Source organism: Sinocyclocheilus rhinocerous, unplaced genomic scaffold (genome assembly GCF_001515625.1).
Source record: "Sinocyclocheilus rhinocerous isolate Xijiao unplaced genomic scaffold, SAMN03320098_v1.1 scaffold564, whole genome shotgun sequence".
NCBI lineage: Eukaryota > Metazoa > Chordata > Actinopteri > Cypriniformes > Cyprinidae > Sinocyclocheilus > Sinocyclocheilus rhinocerous.
Window position 1 is genome coordinate 1,312,148 of NW_015645070.1, and position 17,424 is coordinate 1,329,571.

At 36.4% G+C, this 17,424-nt stretch overlaps 1 protein-coding gene across 1 annotated transcript in view; it reads right to left on the reverse strand.

The window, feature by feature from the left end:
- The window catches only part of LOC107705357 (serine palmitoyltransferase 3-like), a 31,860-nt gene extending 17,707 nt beyond the window's left edge, over positions 1-14,153 (reverse strand). Inside the window, exons 1-6 of the mRNA XM_016508616.1 lie at positions 13,370-14,153; positions 12,538-12,738; positions 10,764-10,918; positions 9,826-9,974; positions 3,592-3,716; positions 1,819-1,912 (exon numbers count right to left, since the gene is read on the reverse strand). Coding sequence (XP_016364102.1) covers positions 1,819-1,912; positions 3,592-3,716; positions 9,826-9,974; positions 10,764-10,918; positions 12,538-12,738; positions 13,370-13,480 — 835 coding nt within the window. The 5' untranslated portion in view covers positions 13,481-14,153. The remainder of the gene's footprint in view (positions 1-1,818; positions 1,913-3,591; positions 3,717-9,825; positions 9,975-10,763; positions 10,919-12,537; positions 12,739-13,369) is intronic.
- Between the last annotated feature and the right edge of the window lie 3,271 nt (positions 14,154-17,424).

Below are 17,424 nucleotides of genomic sequence, written 5' to 3' on the forward strand. Positions count from 1 at the left end.
TTACCCTATTAACTTACTGCCTTCTCTACTGTCTCTATGAATAAAAAGTGACAAAAAGCCCAAAGAAAAGAATGTTCCATATAGTCTCTCATTAAAGTGGCCTCATTTCAAACAGGTGGACGTATTTAGGCCAGTGAAGGCCAATGTGGACGCGCCCTCCTTTCCCTATCCATGCAGTCCTGAAATACTACACTCACCTAAGCAGATCCGCCAAAGGTTTCAGGCCAAGAACAACTATACAATAAAGAATGACAAGTAGACTGTATGTGGACATAAATGCCAAACTATGTTTGGCTGATGTTTAAGTGTGTTATGTTGTCACTAGTTAATTCAAGATGACAATGACAGTATTTGCAGCTTGGTTATAGTGACTTTGAGCCAGAATAATTGTGTTTGTAATACAAAAACATACTCTGTTTGCAGGGAAAATCCACCCACTCGCTTCAAAATATGTCTCATTGACATATACAAAACAGCAATGATCATTATTCAAAACAATGATGTGCAAATGAAACTACAAAAATCCATTCTTTTATTCGGTGTACCATATTTACAGCTGCAATCTTTTCCCTGAGAAAAAACAAGTCTTCCAAGAAGTCCTTACGTAACTGATAAACTAAAAAAGCTAAATCAAAGGCCTAAATATTCCTGATGCCAACAACACATTTAGGGCATTTGTTCAAATGCCCTAAATGTGTTGTTGACATCAGGAATATTTAGGCCTAGGTGATAAGTTATCAGAGATAATTTATCTCTGATTTTCTGAATGATCGCTCATTCAAAAAGCACATTTTGAATGAGCGATCATTCAGAAAATCAGAGATAAATGATCCTCTTCTGCTTTTGGATATCTTTTTTTTCAATGTGGGATTCGCAATCCTCCGAAGACCTATAAAGAATTAAAATGGCAATGCACCCGTAGCGTGGTAGGTATTTGTCAACAAACATGTTCTAACAACCAAAATGCAGATGATAAACTTTATGCAATGCTACCATTTATTCTGTAGGTGTGCAGGTATCAACAGAGAAGAACATTTACTGCATTTTCCACCAGTCTCTGCAAATGCTTGCTAAACAGGTTGGCTTATCATATAATTATGAACTTTAACTCATTGATGCATTTTATTTGCTTGAAAGTAAATGGTTATCATTAACTCATCATATCCGCTAACGTTACATCATGCACCGGCATTTTTACGAAATCAGAAGTGGGGATCTCTGCACGAGTTCCCAAGTTGAAAGTCCAACTTCACACAGAATTCTTTTTAATTTTCTGAGGAAGCTGAACATGGCATTAGTTTGCACCATAATTAAACAAACTTGAACCAGCTAATCAATACATTTTTTTTTATTATTTGAACAATCGCAGCCAAGCGCAATGGACTAGGGTTGCTAAACTCCTCTGTCACTTTTTATAAGTCTATTTTCAGGTCAGACAGTGGCATTTGGAGGCTTTCGGGTTTGATGTAAGGATCCACAACCAACTATTACACGGCGCTGTCAGAGTACATTCAAGCTTTTGTTTTTCATGCATCATGTATTCTCATCCATCCTCTGGAGAAAGATGCACACTAGTTTTCCAGTAGCTACACAAGAATACCATTAACCACTATGGATTCCCTAAAGCACAGCTTTTAGAAAACCCAAATATGCCTCACTGCAGTCTAATGCTTAAATTTAGTTTGCTAACCATCACAAAATTTGAAGACGATTGACCTCAGTATTTACAAATGCTGAACCTTGAGCAGTTGTGTGGATAACTGAACACACCGTGACCTGATGTCTTTAAACTTCATAATATTTTGAATATGTACTCACTGTTGTGCTTGAAGACTCGAATGGTTGCCCCAGACAACCTGGCTCCCAGAATGAGGGACGTGTGATTTAGCTCGTCGCTCAGAATCAGGCAGCCCTGGAAACAGACATTGTTACTGCACGGCTCTGAACAAATTATGAAGCAGGATTCCATCAATAACACAATGTGTGGAATAATGTTGTGAGGGTCCATTCAGAAATATCATGAATAATCACAAACAATCAAGCGTTTTTTATATAGCACCTTTTAAAAAGAAAAAAAAAAACCTGAAAAAAGTGCTACTATAGTACAAAGAGTAAAAATAAAAGAATAAAATAAAACTACAAATTATAAAGCATTCTCTTAATCTTATTCTAGTTTGCACTTAATATCATACATCACTTTCAATTTGTTTTCTTAGTTTATTTGTTCATTTATCTATTTTTCTTCTCTCCCTCATTTTCTGTCATCAAATCTTAATTGCCAATTCTAGTTTAATTATCTGAACCCCAGGTTCAATCCTGTCCCAGATCATGAATAATCACAAACAATCAAGCGTTTTTTATATAGCACCCCTTAAAAAGAAAAAAAAAAAAACTGAAAAAAGTGCTACTATAGTACAAAGAGTAAAAATAAAATAATAAAATAAAACTACAAATTATAAAGCATTCTCTTCATCTTATTCTAGTTTGCACTTAATATCATACATCACTTTCAATTTGTTTTCTTAGTTTATTTGTTCATTTATCTATTTTTCTTCTCTCCCTCATTTTCTGTCATCAAATCTTAATTGCCAATTCTAGTTTAATTATCTGAACCCCAGGTTCAATCCTGTCCCAGATAGGAAGTGATCTATCTGGAACCCAGATCCACTTCATTGCCTCTTACAGTGATCTCCAGTGAGGTGGTCCTTGACCACTTACACAAAGAATAGCTAGAAAAACCATTTAAGGAGAAAAGAGAATTAAGTCCATCCTTATATTTATATAGTCTACAAAAAAGACATATACTTTACAAAGACTTCTGGGAACACTACTGAGTAATGACTTTAATCAGTTGAGTTACATTTATGCATTTGGAAGACACTTTTACTCAAAGCATCTTACAGTGCATTTTATCACTAAATGTGTTCCCTGGAAATAGAACCCGCATACTGGGTGTTACTAGGTGTCACCATGCTTTTTGTGTTAAAAAGAATTGGACTTCTTAATGTATCTTCTGATGTGAACTGGAAGATACAGTCTCAATAGCTGCAGAACACTGCCTGATTCAACAATGGTTGCTGTCATCTCCTCTTCACCTTCAGAGTTTGGACCCACTGCTTAACCAATTCTCTTGAGGCTGCGACATCATTAAGACTTTGCTTGAGGAAAAACACCCCCCTAAACACAATCCAACCAGTTGCAGTTTTCTGGCACCTCAAGACAGTCCTCTAGCCTTCTGGATCTCTACCAGTTCCTGAGGTCTTCTAATCTGAGCTGATTATGACCGACGACATCATTGGACCCAGCATAAACAAACCCTAATGAGACACCCTAAACAAGTACTGTCAGTTCTAACTGTGTTTGCCTATCTGATTGAGCATTATTTTTAACAAGGGTTTGTTTAGTGTGCTGGTTCATTGGGTTATTCTGTGGTGCGTGAGAAACTGTTTATAGTAGCAATTAATAGCAGGCGCCCAGAGATAATAGATTAATACCACACTTCTGAGCTCACTTCAACAGATAAAACTGAGTGATTTAAGACAGACGTTAAAATAAAGAGGCACTGCTGATGATTAAATTTGAAATGCTCACCTTTCCGACTAGTGCCGGAATGTTCATGGAATTGGTGGCGAAACCCATTCCAAACGCCATGGCAGACTCCACCCCCAAGAACTCTGCCACAAGTTGCTCCAGTTTTTCATGGATGCTTAAGTTGCCTATAAAAAGATAAAAAAAGAAATGTATTATTAAGCTGACACTTTTATCAAAATTACAAGAGTCTCCTCTTGGTGACTTTTGGCTACATGAGTCTACATGAGCGCCACGACTCAACATGTCAGGAACACATACTGACTGGTTCGTTTAACCACAAGACCACAATTTTTCAAGAAGAAAGTGATTTGTGAGAAAAAGAAACTGAATCTGCTCTTGAGATTATCAATACCTTGAGGAGGCTTTTGAACAAATAAAATCCAAGGCCACTAACAGTAGTAGCAGACAACGGTAGCCCTCATTTATTTAACTTTTTATTTTACTTACTTTACATGGATACTAAAAAACAAAAATAACAACTTTTATTCAAAAATTTGTCTCCTCCACGTCTCCCTGGCGCCATTTTGGAGAGTATCCACTGAACGTAAACAACGTATGCTGTTCTGGGTGAAGGGTGACATGGAGGAGACGAATTGTTAAATAAAGTCGTTATTTTAGTTTTCTTTGCGCACAAAAAGTATTCTCGTAGCTTCGCAAAATTACGGTTGAACCACTGATGTCACCGATGTCCTTGCTACGTTTCTGGACCTTGATCGTGTAAAGACCCTTGCTGTCTATTGGAGGGTCAGAGAGCTCTCGGAATGCATAAAAAATATCTTAATTTGTGTTCCGAAGATGAACGAAGGTCTTACAGGTTTGGAACAACATGAGGGTGAGTAATTAATGACAGAATTTTTCTGTCCATTTTTGGTTGAACCACCATCCCTTTAATGCTATGAGGGCCACAGAATGAATGCCTCACACCACTGTTAACAGAAAGCAGAGATACAGACTAAGAATTCATTAGCCCACAGTCTTTCCCAGTCAGATGAGGTGTTCTAACCGCTTTGAAGGAAATTAGATTTTCCTGCATGCCTCCTTCAGCTTTTCTAGTTTTAGAGGCTCAGACAGGGTCAGCATGGAGGAAACAAACGAGATCTGTCAGAACATGTGAGGTGAAAGGTCATTAATCACTCAGTAGGTGCCTTCAGAGAATAAAGACATAACTGCAGACATGAATACTGTCATAATGTTGGTACATAAATGTCAAGAAGACAAAAACAAAAAGAACATCTGATACTGTGAGATAAAATGTGACCCAGTGTCCTGTACAGGTTAAATATAGATTGAGAAACTGGCTATAGGTATGTGCCATAAATCTCTTAAGTGTTTTTATTACTACTGTAAAACAATGTCATTACCTTTTCAAAGCCCGTTTAAACAGGCCCTAAAGTCTGAAGTTATCACATCTAAACACCAGTGTTGAGGAAAAAAAATAAAAACAATTAGACTCACTTTTAAGAGAAAGTTTTTTTTAAGATTTATTTTTTGCGTTTTTGCCTTTTATTGATAGGATAGTAGTGAGACAGGAAGCGAAGTGGGAGAGAGAGGGGGGGATGGAATCGGGAAAGGTCCATGAGCCGGGACTCAAACACAGGGTGCCCGAAGTGCAATGGCGCTACATGTCGACGCGCTGCCCACGAGGCTATCGGTGACGACCACTTTTAAGGGAAATTTAAATTAAAATAAAATTTTCATAATTTATTCAATGTAATTTTGATCCAAACCTGTATGACTATGTTTCTTTCGCAGAACACAAAAGAAGATAGTTTGAAGAATTTTGGTAACTAAACAGTTTTAATGACCATTGACTTCCACTGTATAGACAAAAACAAAACAAAACAAAAATATTCTTAAAATATCTTCTTTTAAGTTCCAGGGGCCAGTTGCATAAACTTAGCCTCTATGTTAAGACAGTGACTTAAGAACTAGTCTGACCAACTAGCAGTTAGCCAAAGGGTAAACAGTCTTATTTTTGGATTCAACTCAGACTAATCTACATTTTTATGTAACTAAATAAAAATAAAAAATGACCAGTATTAAAGAAAAAAAATTAGCTGGCTAACTTTTAAGGCTAGTCTTAACCTTTTATGCAACCGGCCCCAGAAGAGAAAGTAAGTCATACAGTTTTGGAATGACATGATGGTGAGTAAATAAATTGAATAAGGGTGACTTTTCATTTTTGGGTGAACATTTTGAATTATTTCTGCATCCTGTTTGCTGTCTTAAAGGTGCACTAAGTGATTTTTGAAAAACGCTTTTGACCACAGCGTCGGACCGAGTCCCAAAACACAAGTGTAGCCAATCAGCAGTAAGGGGGCATGTCTTGTAATGATAAAGAGAAGAGAGCGCTCAATTTGATTGCACAGGACGGATATTAGCAGATCAATTATAGATAGAGAGAGATGGCAGATAAAAAAAAGAGGAAAATATCAGAGAAACAAAACATTAAAAAGAAGGGTTATGATCAGGCAAGAGGTAGGACCCGCGTAAATATCGGCGCAGCTTTCCAGCGGTGGAGAGAACTCAAGGAGCGGGAAGGCCTGGAATCGGATGCCGAAGTTGCGTTGTTTCTTCTTGATAGGGGAGTAACGTTGATTTTGCTTCGTTTCACACAGCTTATCTGTGTTGGCTTTTGTTTAAATATGCTTGTGTGTCATCTTCACTTGTTTCCGCGATCGTCGTTATGCCAGGGTTGTGTACATACGTGTGGGGCGGAGATTTCAAAATAAGCGCGAGGTCCTGTTGGGGTATGGGCATGTTTGTTTTGGTGCTTTCAAATATCAACATTGTTTGGCAAAAATCGCTTAGTGCACCTTTAATTTAAATTCATAAAAATTCTGGAATGTTAATGACATGCATTATTAAGTCATGCACAATTTCTAAACACACACATACATACAAATATGAATTAATAAATTTATAAACACTATGTAGTTGTAGCAATGTTAACATGCATGCACAGCCACAGTGCTTATGTGGGCATCATTTCCTGATCCCATGAATGCCTTACCCATCAAAGTGGCAAAAAGACCATAATGGCCTGACTGCTAGAAATGTTTAACAGCTTTTAGCAAGAAATTCTGTCTAAAGATATATTTCCTACTGAATAAGACAGCAGTCCAGAGTGGTTGTACAACACCTAGTGTTAGTCTGTGAGAAAACGCCTCTCCTTTTACATGATTCCTATAGAGAGCTTTGTACTCTAAAACACCATTGATTACTCCAGACCTCCGATCCTTCCCTCTCACAGCAGCAGCTGAAGCGTGATGTGTTTGATTAAACCTGAATCAGGGCCGGGCGGCCACACTGCACTTCAATGTGATAACTGAGAAGCTCTCTCTACAGAGGAAACTCATAAGGATCTTGACTTCTAACCAGGATATTGTAGTAGTTTAATGACGTGAGAAATGAGAGCGAGACCCATGAAGAGCTCATTCACCTGGTGGGAGTGTATAGACAAGAAGAAACTACCCATAAAACAGCAAGTTCTCAAAGCATCTTAACCTAATAGAATTTAAATGAATGGAAACGGCTCTGAAAACTGTAACAACAGGGTTCAGGGTTAAATACAAATTAAGTCCAAACAACATCATCTGTGACCACAGATTACCACAGAAAATTATGTTTACAGTAATACTTGTAGTCAAAGTGGGACAAAGCACTGCCAGAATAAACATCAAAGTACATACGTGTAAATGTACGTACTTTAAAATACTAACATACTATTTAACATATTGGACCATAACACTGACCTTTTAGCATTAAAATGAGACTAATATAATACAATTGCTTATTAATCCTGTCTGTGTAATGCCATACTGTATATAATTTTTCAACTCCTGTTATGCAAAATTGTTAAACACTGTACTTTTTAAACCAGTAAACCGGTTTATCTACCTAAAACAGCAGTCCCAACCCTAAAAAGATGATTTACAAAACTTTGCAGCTTAAATAAAAGACAAATTTTCATATGAAACCATTAACATCGCATTTCAAGCTTCACCTTTTTTTGTTTTTAAGCCCTCCAGAGATTGCCACTAGAAATACAAATGTAATTTTATTATATCCAATAAGACAAAAAACAAATATCAGACAAATTTGAATGCAGCTCAAAGATTCTGGTTTACAAGTCACTTAAGAACCCCCAAGTGGAAGACAACTCTTGTCTAATAGGAAACTATAGCAAACAGCATTTACCACTCGCTGGCTATAGTCATCAAGGTGAAACATTTAGCTCTTGTTACAATAATTGTGACACTTAAATGGCCCATTATGTTGTCGACTCCTCCATACCGGAGTGCCACGTGCTTCAGTGATATTAGTGTTTGACAACTATAACAATTTCAAACCTATAAACTCTTTGTACATTGATTTAAATAGTCCATGGTGACTGAAAACACACACATTATAATAAAATCTAAAGACACACAGACACCCCTACAGCAGAATTTCTGTAAATGATTGATGCATCTGTCTTAAAACCTGTCACCAAAAACGAACACGGACCTTATTGATCTTGCAGTCGGAACAAAAAAGTGTTGTCAACTGTGACCGTACTGTTATAATTAAAAACCTATTACCCAACATCACATGGGTCTTCTGTAAAATAGTAACCTAATGTAACTTGGGAAACACAATAACATCTTCACAAATCTCCAATTAGTAAAACACTTTAAAGCAAGAATTACTCATATGTTTTCATTTGATTAAATAATGTAGTTATTTATTTTTATATTTATGAATAAGTATATACTTTATGTAATATAATATTTTACATGTTTCATATATTTAGTTTTTAAGAATCTATAATTTATATATTATTCTATACTTATTTTACTCATTTTTATGTTTTGGAATTCTACACAATTATTTTAAAATGCCCATCCCTAATATGCACATACATACACAGGCGACTAATTAGGAACTGCATTTTAATAAGGAGTCGTGGGGTTAGTTGTTATTGCTCATTTTACAGAAGGCCTGCAGAAATATATCTGAAAGAAACAACAACCATTGAGAGATGCAAAAAAAATAAATGAATCCCTCAAATGAATAATGAATGATACGAAAAAGACACAAATACTCCCATGCCTCGTGATCACGTGTTCTTTTTGTGTCTGTTTCTGATGTGGTTTTTGGCTTAAATTCACCACAGTCACTGCATAGCACCGCAGATAAAAGATCTCAGATGACCTACTTTACTATGAAAATGATCTGATATCTGGTAAAACAATTATATCATTAAGAAGGGTGTGTATTTATACTGTGTGTGTATGTGAGAGGAGGAGACAGAAAAGTAGTGAGTGACAGTGAGAAAGTGAGAGAAAACAGTGGTGAAAATATTTCCAGCTTTCCAGCTGTGCTCACGTGATGTTTTACGGCCTTGCTGATGTCAGAACAGGTAGCGACATTCATCAAGCAGCTGAAAAATGTCACACATGCAACAAACCAGAATAACCAGATCCTTGAACATTCGTCACACCAAAAAGTATTTACAACTGTGCCTGAACAGGTCTAGTCTCTAAACCCCCATCAAGGATTTCCACGCCATTTTACCAATGAATTTCCCTGGAAGTTGTTTGTGATTATTCAATCAGCATTTTTAAAAGTCATTTTAAAGAGAATGCACTCACAAAAAGTAATTTTATAACCAATTAAATGTTTTAGAGCTTAGCATTAATAAAGAAAAATACATATGTATTCACTACATAGCTTTTCAAGCCTGGAAATCTATCACTGTGGGAAACTTAACATGAGTGCTTTAAAAAACTTGCATGCACCCAGATAACCATTTCACCTCTTAGCCTTAGTGCAAACAAGCTAGCTTTTAACCTAAAATAAACATATTTCCGCATGGAAATACGAGGAAGATCATTATGGGTCATTTGACTAATCATAATACATGTAATAAACCTATAGAGAGAGATATGAAACAGTTCAGTCAATCATCAACTTATGCTGCAAATTCAAAAACAGGTTGGGCCTTTAATGAATTACCCAGAAAAAAAAAATCTATTTGCGAAGGAGGAATTCTATGAATGCTGCTCAAAGCAGGTCTGTTCACAAGTGGAAAAAAAAGCTTTTGACAGGTTAATGATGGCATTAACTAAACCAAAATAGTTGCTCAATAACCTACTATGCTTGTTCTTATGCAAACAGTGTTGGATGCTATGGGTGACCTGTTTCTGTGATTGTAGATGCGTTTCGTTTGTGGTGTAACCACACACATACCTAGTTCCTGTCTTGTGCTGCAGACACCCACCCCATACTGTCTGGTCTCCTCTGCCACAGTTTTCAGGAAGTCGACATTGTTTTCAGCGAAACCCAGGTAGTTGTAGGAGCCCATGTTTATGACGTTCTCAACGGTTCTCCCTGTTAACCTGTCAAAGAAGTAACACGGCATCAACCGAGTTTTCTATTTTTTTTTTTTCGATAGCACGTATAGATCTTTCTTGTTCCAGGTTGCAACTGAAATAAATGGGTGTAATATAGGAGAACTGCATGTATTGCAAAGCAGCAGTTAGTGGGAGTACTGTAGGTGCGGCTGTTGAAAGAAAAAATTAGATGAAATTACAAAATGGGAAAAATTTAGCCATAATCATATAACTGGCACACCATATTAGTTTATCAAATATTAATATATTTATCCCCTAATGAAATATTTTATTATTATTTAATTTACATTACCATTCAAAGGTTTGAGGTTTTTGTAATAAGTATGCTCACCAAGGCTGCATTTATCTGATCAAAAAACTGTATTTTTACATATTTTTACAATTTAAAATAACTGTTTTCTATTTTAATATATTTAAAAATGCAATTTACTACTTTAATGGCAAAGCTTGAATTTTCAGCAGACATTACTCCAGTCTAAAGTGTCAACATTTCGTATTATTATCAATACTGATAACCGTTGTGCTGCTTTGTATTTTTGAGGAAATCATGATGCATTTTTCCCCCAAACTTTTCAACTGTAGTTATAATAATATTATATTTTAATATATTTCTCCCATGATGCTGGTCCAAAAAGTTGGCTCATCCACTTGCTAGTTAAGCTAGTAAAGAAGTCTTGCAAGGACACAGACATCCTGCCGGAATCGGCACCTAAACAACATCTCCTGGTCTTTACAACAGGGTCATAACTGTTTGTTTTAATGCAAAGCATATACCTGAAAGTCCAGTTGTAATCATCTGAGACCCTTTCCATTATGTCAAAAACCGGACCAGGTAAACTGCATATAGGCCGGTTCCAGTTATCCCTGACTCTCGTGTACAGGTTCCGTTTGTAAAAGTTTTCAAAATCTTGGTACAGTGGAACAAAGTCCTGTAATACAAGAAATTGGTTACAACATAATGACCATAAGCACTTTTAATATAACCTAACATTAGTATTTTGTGCTTTCCTCACCACAATATGCCCTATTCATTAAAAAATAAGAGGCACAGCTGACACAAGATCAGCCATAAAAAGACACTGTTTGTATGTGGGTAGTTACAATCGGGTGAATGTTTCAAAACCATCTGCTCTGTGAGTATCAGAATCCTGAGAGACTCATCCACATCTTGTCCTTAAGTAAACTCTGCCAAACAACAAGGGAGAAGCTAATCAGACTCCTCATTGTGCTGCCTTTATTAAACTTACTTTGAACTGCTCAGAATCTTAGTTATAGAGACAGCTAAGACAGTAGAAAATAACAAAGGAGCAACAAATTGCCGCCTGACTTTTACAAGTTTTGCATAAGCTTTTGACTGCCACTCATAAGTTTTTCTGGTCAATGAGGAGGTGTCTGATCTTTGCCCAACGTTTCAGATCATGCATTCAAAGCGTTCTTTTAAGACACCAAGAAAGCTTAAAAAAAAACTGCATAGCATTTTTTTTGTTCTCATTTAACACAAAGAATAGCCTACACAAAGCACACAGTTTAAAGCTTTGCTGGTGTGTAACTCAAACAGCAATGTTTACAAATAACACAGCACACAGTATATATCATTATATATTACAGCAAATAAACCCGTTACACAGGAAAAGGAGAACAGAAATGCTGCAAGATCATTTGAGGCCACATGTAAATTTTGCTCTTAAATGCTAATAGAGTATATAGGCCTACATATCAAGCGCACTCTGTGAAATGTGCAGAGCTGAAGTAAAAACTGTTATTTTCCAGTGCACTCCCTTCTTACTGATTTGTGTTTAATGCACTTTACAGATTAGAGCTAGGTTAGAAGATTTAGACACTGCCAATTTGGCTGAAGTGATTCACACTGATCATGGAAAACATGGCAAGCACAGAGCAGAAAATCCACCATGTGTTACTCATATCATCAGTATAACACAATTTTAGCATTTAAGTTTGCTAAAGGTGCGACTCCATCTGAAAGCTTACCGTTTCATTATCTTGCCAGCTAAACTTAAAAAAACTCAATTTATGCCTTTGAATAATCGCATCTGATGTAATGCCACCAGCTTCGAGTTAGAAATGTGCATGAAAGAGGCATCTTTTTGAAGGCGGCATTCTCAGCGGACAGACTGAGAGCAGAAATAATGAACCCACACTCCTTTGGGGTTTAATTGCGTCTTTAACCTCCCCGGCATCACCTCACACACATCATGGAGATTTTCCGTAGTTAACAGTGTGTAAATTATATGACATGAAAGAAAACACTTTTGTGTTTGACAGTAAATTTGTCTTGACAAATACTCATCTTTTTACAGTTATTATTTCTAAATGCTATTTAGACACACAGAAAGTTGTTATTCTAATCCAAAAATAAAAGTTCCACCAATCAAGTGGAAGGTTTACATGAGGTAAAGCTAAAAATAATTATAAAAAATATGTTTTTCCCCCAGTGTGTACTGAACAAGACAAACTGGAACAAACTAACTTTTCTACACATGATGGTTATAACATTTTGAGAAATATATTAGATGGAGAGCAACCCTACCTTTTGCTCTTCTCTCTCCTGGGCCTGATGGCACTTCTCTAAGCCAACAGCTCTTAAGAAATCCCTAAAATAGCCAAAAAGGATGACAATTCCATAACCCATGTATGTCAGGACAGCCACGTACATGGGGGCCTCCTCAAATGAATCTTCACCCCTAACTCGAGGTTGATGAAAACCATCTCCCTTACCATTTTTCTGCACCTAAAATACCATTGACAATACATTAAAGTTAATAATGTTTTAACTGTACTGCAATTTAATAGACAAAAGACATTCAAACATATAGGTCTACGGCATAAACTAAACACCTCAATTTACAGAATTTAATAATAATTGTAATTTCTACATTTGCTTAAGCCATATCTTTCACAGCCAATACGACACTTTAAATGACAAATACTAGTTTGTTTTATAGAAACCATAGTTAAATTAAGAGAGAAGCTAACCCACCAGTGTTTTGCCTGTGGCTTGGAATACAAATTTTACAGTTAAACTATATATGGTTACTAATACAACTATTTTCATAAGAGTAAACATTTATTTCATTACGAAAATAGCACTTGGACTTAAAGCATATTTCAGTGATGACAAACTGGTGACTCGTGTTTCGAAGGGATTCATTAAATGAACCATCTGAACGAACCGATTCGCTGAAATGAATCGGACCTCAACGCTATACTAAGTCAAACCTGTTGTAAAAGTTACAACGTCTGTAAAAACTACGAAGTACTTCAAGTCCGCCTTAAAAATCACTCCTTGTATTTTAACTTTTCTTTTTAAAATAACACGTTTAACTTGACGCATTGAGCAGAAGTGATGCACTTTGACTTACCTTTTCTTTTCTGTGATATCCATTTTTCAAACTGTTGCTTTCCTGTTGTTTCTGGTCAGAATGACACTTCAGGGTTCCATTGCATGAATGATGTTCATCTGTTCGTATCATGTTTGCGACGCGTCAACACTGAAGAATGAATTATATAGGCTATTAAACTTATCTTTTCTGTCCCTCAGTTTAGAGAAGTGTGTGTGTGTCCGTTGAAGTGTATTTCCCTGATGTGACTTCACCATCCGACTTCATTCTCAATTGACTTTGATTTGTGTACACACAACTTTGGACCAGGAAGTATCCACGGACATCGGGGAAACGACGCGACTGGGCGCTGCCTTTGACAGCTTCGTTGATGAAAATGGAAGAGTTTCCAGGCTTGTTCAGTGAAGACGCGTTTGGTAGTTTCAAAGTTGGCGACAGTCGTTCTGAATGGGGTTTATACTAGCTTCAATTAAAAGCAAAACTAAAAGTATAATTCCTGCAGCCACTAAAACCGAGTTGTCTGTCAGTGGTAAAAGAGAAACTGTTGAAAAATCCATACGATGCAATCTGCCTATGATACAGTTGATACCAATTAGCAAACAGCATGAAAAAAAATGACTTCCTTTACTTAGTTTATATTAAGGATGCACCGAATTATAGGCCGCCGAAAATGGCATTTTCGGTTTTCGGCCGAAAGAGAAAATCGGCCGAAAATAATATGCCACACCACACCGCCCTGCAGTGTTCAGGCTGATTCATACTCGACTAATTAAATTGTTAATAAAATGAAATTTTTACTGTTTTTTTTTTTTTTTACTGTTTTTTTACAATTTAGTTTTATTAGTTTCATATCCATATAGACAGTATTTTGTTTGACAGTATTTCAGTAACTGCACAAAATAATCTCAAGATTTACAGGGTTTTACATGATTCTTTGTAGTGCGTCTTCCAAATGAACCCACAACCTAGTTTATACATCAAGAAATTCATTCATCCACTCTACGGGAGAGGCAAAGTTTGCTACTTCTCACCGCTGTCGCTGTTTCCTGAGTTCTAGAAGGCAATTACTCCTCGTCGCCCCCTGTCGTCGTGTCGTGTGTTGTCCGTTTGGGGAAGCGCGCAGGTTTCTCTCGTCGCCACTCGTCGGTCGGTTTTCCGCTCGCCGGAAAAGCAAAGTCCGCTCAAATAACGCGCCGACAGGAAACTTCTATGTATGTAGGTAGGTTACTTGTTCCAGTTTACAATAGCGCTACTGTGCTGTAACATGGCAACGCTGGTAAAATGACGCTACCCTCTCATGACGCTATGCTCTGCTCACATGCTCTGCTAATAATAGCTTTGTAGGATTATACATTATTTTGATAATTAGTTTAAAAACAGTTATATCTGATTCTGTTGCGTGGAACTGAATAAAAATAATATACTGATATTTAATATTAAGGTAATATTAAGGTAACACTTTACAATAAGGTTCCATTAGTTAATGTTAATTAATGTAGTAACTAACATGAACGAACAATGAACAATACATTTATTGCAGTATTTAATAATCTTTCTTAATGTTAGTTAATGAGAATACAGTTGCTCACTGTTAGTTCATGTTAATTCAGAGTGCATTGACTGTTAACAAGCACACCTGTTGATTTTAATAATGCATTAGTAAATGCTGAAATTAACATTAATAAAGGGCTGAAGAAGTATTGTTCATTCTTAGTTCATGTTAACTAAAGTAGTTAACTAATGAACCTTATTGTAAAGTGTTACTAATATTAATATAAATTCTGTCCAATTTTATTGTGTTACTTTCAGTAAAAGTGTGGTTATTATTAAGTGTGGTTTTATTGGCTTGTGTTTTTTAAATTCAGTATCATTAAAATTATTGAGTTAAATTAAAAGGTCTTACAAAATTACTTTATATTATTTAATAAAACAATAAATAATCATTACAAAGCATTTTCGGTTTTGGTTTTTGGCCTAGTGCATCCAGAATTTTTGGTTTCGGCCCAGAATTTTCATTTCGGTGCATCCCTAGCTTATATTAACCATAATTTAACTGTGTCATTTGTTTTAAGAACAAGTAACAAGTGATGGATTATGAACCAGGCCCCAGTCTGTCTGCCAGGGTCCTTGATCAGTGAGGCCCCTCAGAAAGAGGCACTGCAAATGTTGAATGTTTAGTATGTTATCAAAGTTGTTGTAATTGTTGCAATGCATTAAACATGGTGTTTTCATTAAATTAACTGTAACATTGTCTTATATTTGTGGTGCCATTTTTCCTCGTGTATTACATCTCTCAGTTACATAATTTATACATTGATTTTTTTGTGTGCTGCTTATCAATTCATGTTTCCATTGTAAACAAATGGATTCATATTTCCTATAACTTTTAACAGGGATCATTTTGAAAGAAAAGAAAATTCTGCAATTTTAAGTCACAAATCATCATTAAAAATGAAGTCACAGTTCAGTAGCCTATATGTTTTTTTGTGTTGCATAAAGTTTCCTACAAAGCATCTCTAAAAGACGTATGTACTGTACATGACACATAAGTTAACGTCTATAAAATATGATAGTCATAGCTCTTAAGAGGTCTATGAAATGGTGTCGTTAGATCAATATAACGGTGATATTAGCCAAACTATTATGAGAAAATATAAATAAAAACACTTTATTTTCCATTAATCTTTATATGTTTAATATTAGGACAACAGTTTTGTTCAGATACAATAGTTAGTAATTAGCATTATTTTTTATTAGCATTAGCTTTTATTATTAACAATGACAGCACTGAGGAGCTCATGTGGTCTCGTTTCATTTCTCAATAAGTGAAAGTTAACCTGTATTTTAGCTAAGTACTTTTGTCTTCCATAACATGTATGATTCTTACATTGCATTTCATAAGTTTGTAACAGAAGTGACATGCTTTTCTTCCTGGTATCCAAGATGAGCTATCTTTGAATCTTTTGCTGCCTTCTGAATATCTTCTGAAGTCTTCACCACAGAACAAGAAGTCATTGTGATTGCACAAATGAAGAAAGCATGAAGCCAGACTTTCCTTCCTTGCCCTTTCAATGGGTCTGTGCTGTTGTTGGATGGACAAAAAAAAAAGAACACAAAAAAAAAACACCTGAGTGAGTGAGTGAGTGAATGGGAGGAACAGATCTATCTAGATGGAAATGAAGAGAGAATTAGAATGGCAACGTGTGGCACTGGTAGCTGGCAGCAGCCTGCAGCTGTCTGAACCAATGCTGGACCAACTGTGGAACTGTCACTGCTAATTAACCACAGCTCCACTCTGTCTTGCTCTCCCTCTCTTTCTCTCCTCACTAAACCCTGAACCGTCCCCTCTGTCCACCGCTATCCCTCATTTCTTCACATCCAATGAGCTTCCCAATCCTCTGCCAGAGACTTCGTGCTAAGGGAGATGTGCTAGCCTAGATCTGTCAAGCATCATTAGCTTTATTAATATTAGCACTCATTATTTATCTCGTATTTGCATGACAGTTGTTTCTATGCGCCCTCATAGACCTCTAATGACTTATCAGTTATAGGCTTAAAATTATTATTGCAGAGAGGCCTTCTTGTTATATCACTTTTGATATTATCTCATTGGGCTTTTTACATCCTTTTTTTAAAGGTGGTATTTTTTTACTTTTATTAGGCTACTGTAGCTGCAGTAGGTAGGTGAACGCCTCTTTACCAAGTGGCAATCTCCCGCTCTCTCTCTCGTGAAGCCAACAAGGAAGTGATTTAAACTGTAATTAATCGACTGGCCGCTAGAGGCTGGCTGCAAAAGGGAGTCAATCCCATAGACTCCCCATGTTAAAATGCCCAACTTTACAGCAGAAAAAAACATGTTTACAGCCTGGCTCAAAAAATTATTTTGGTCTATATAGCTAATTTTGCCCTTCATGACAACTGTGAGGGGGGTGAATTTTTTTATAACTCACCCGTTTAAATTATATTAAGCCTTAAAATTCTGCATAATTAAGGGCGTGGCCACTTGAGTGACAGGTGGATTGCCGCTGCTGTCACCACCGTCGAGCTAGGTGGGCGTGGCTTCACCAACCTGCTCC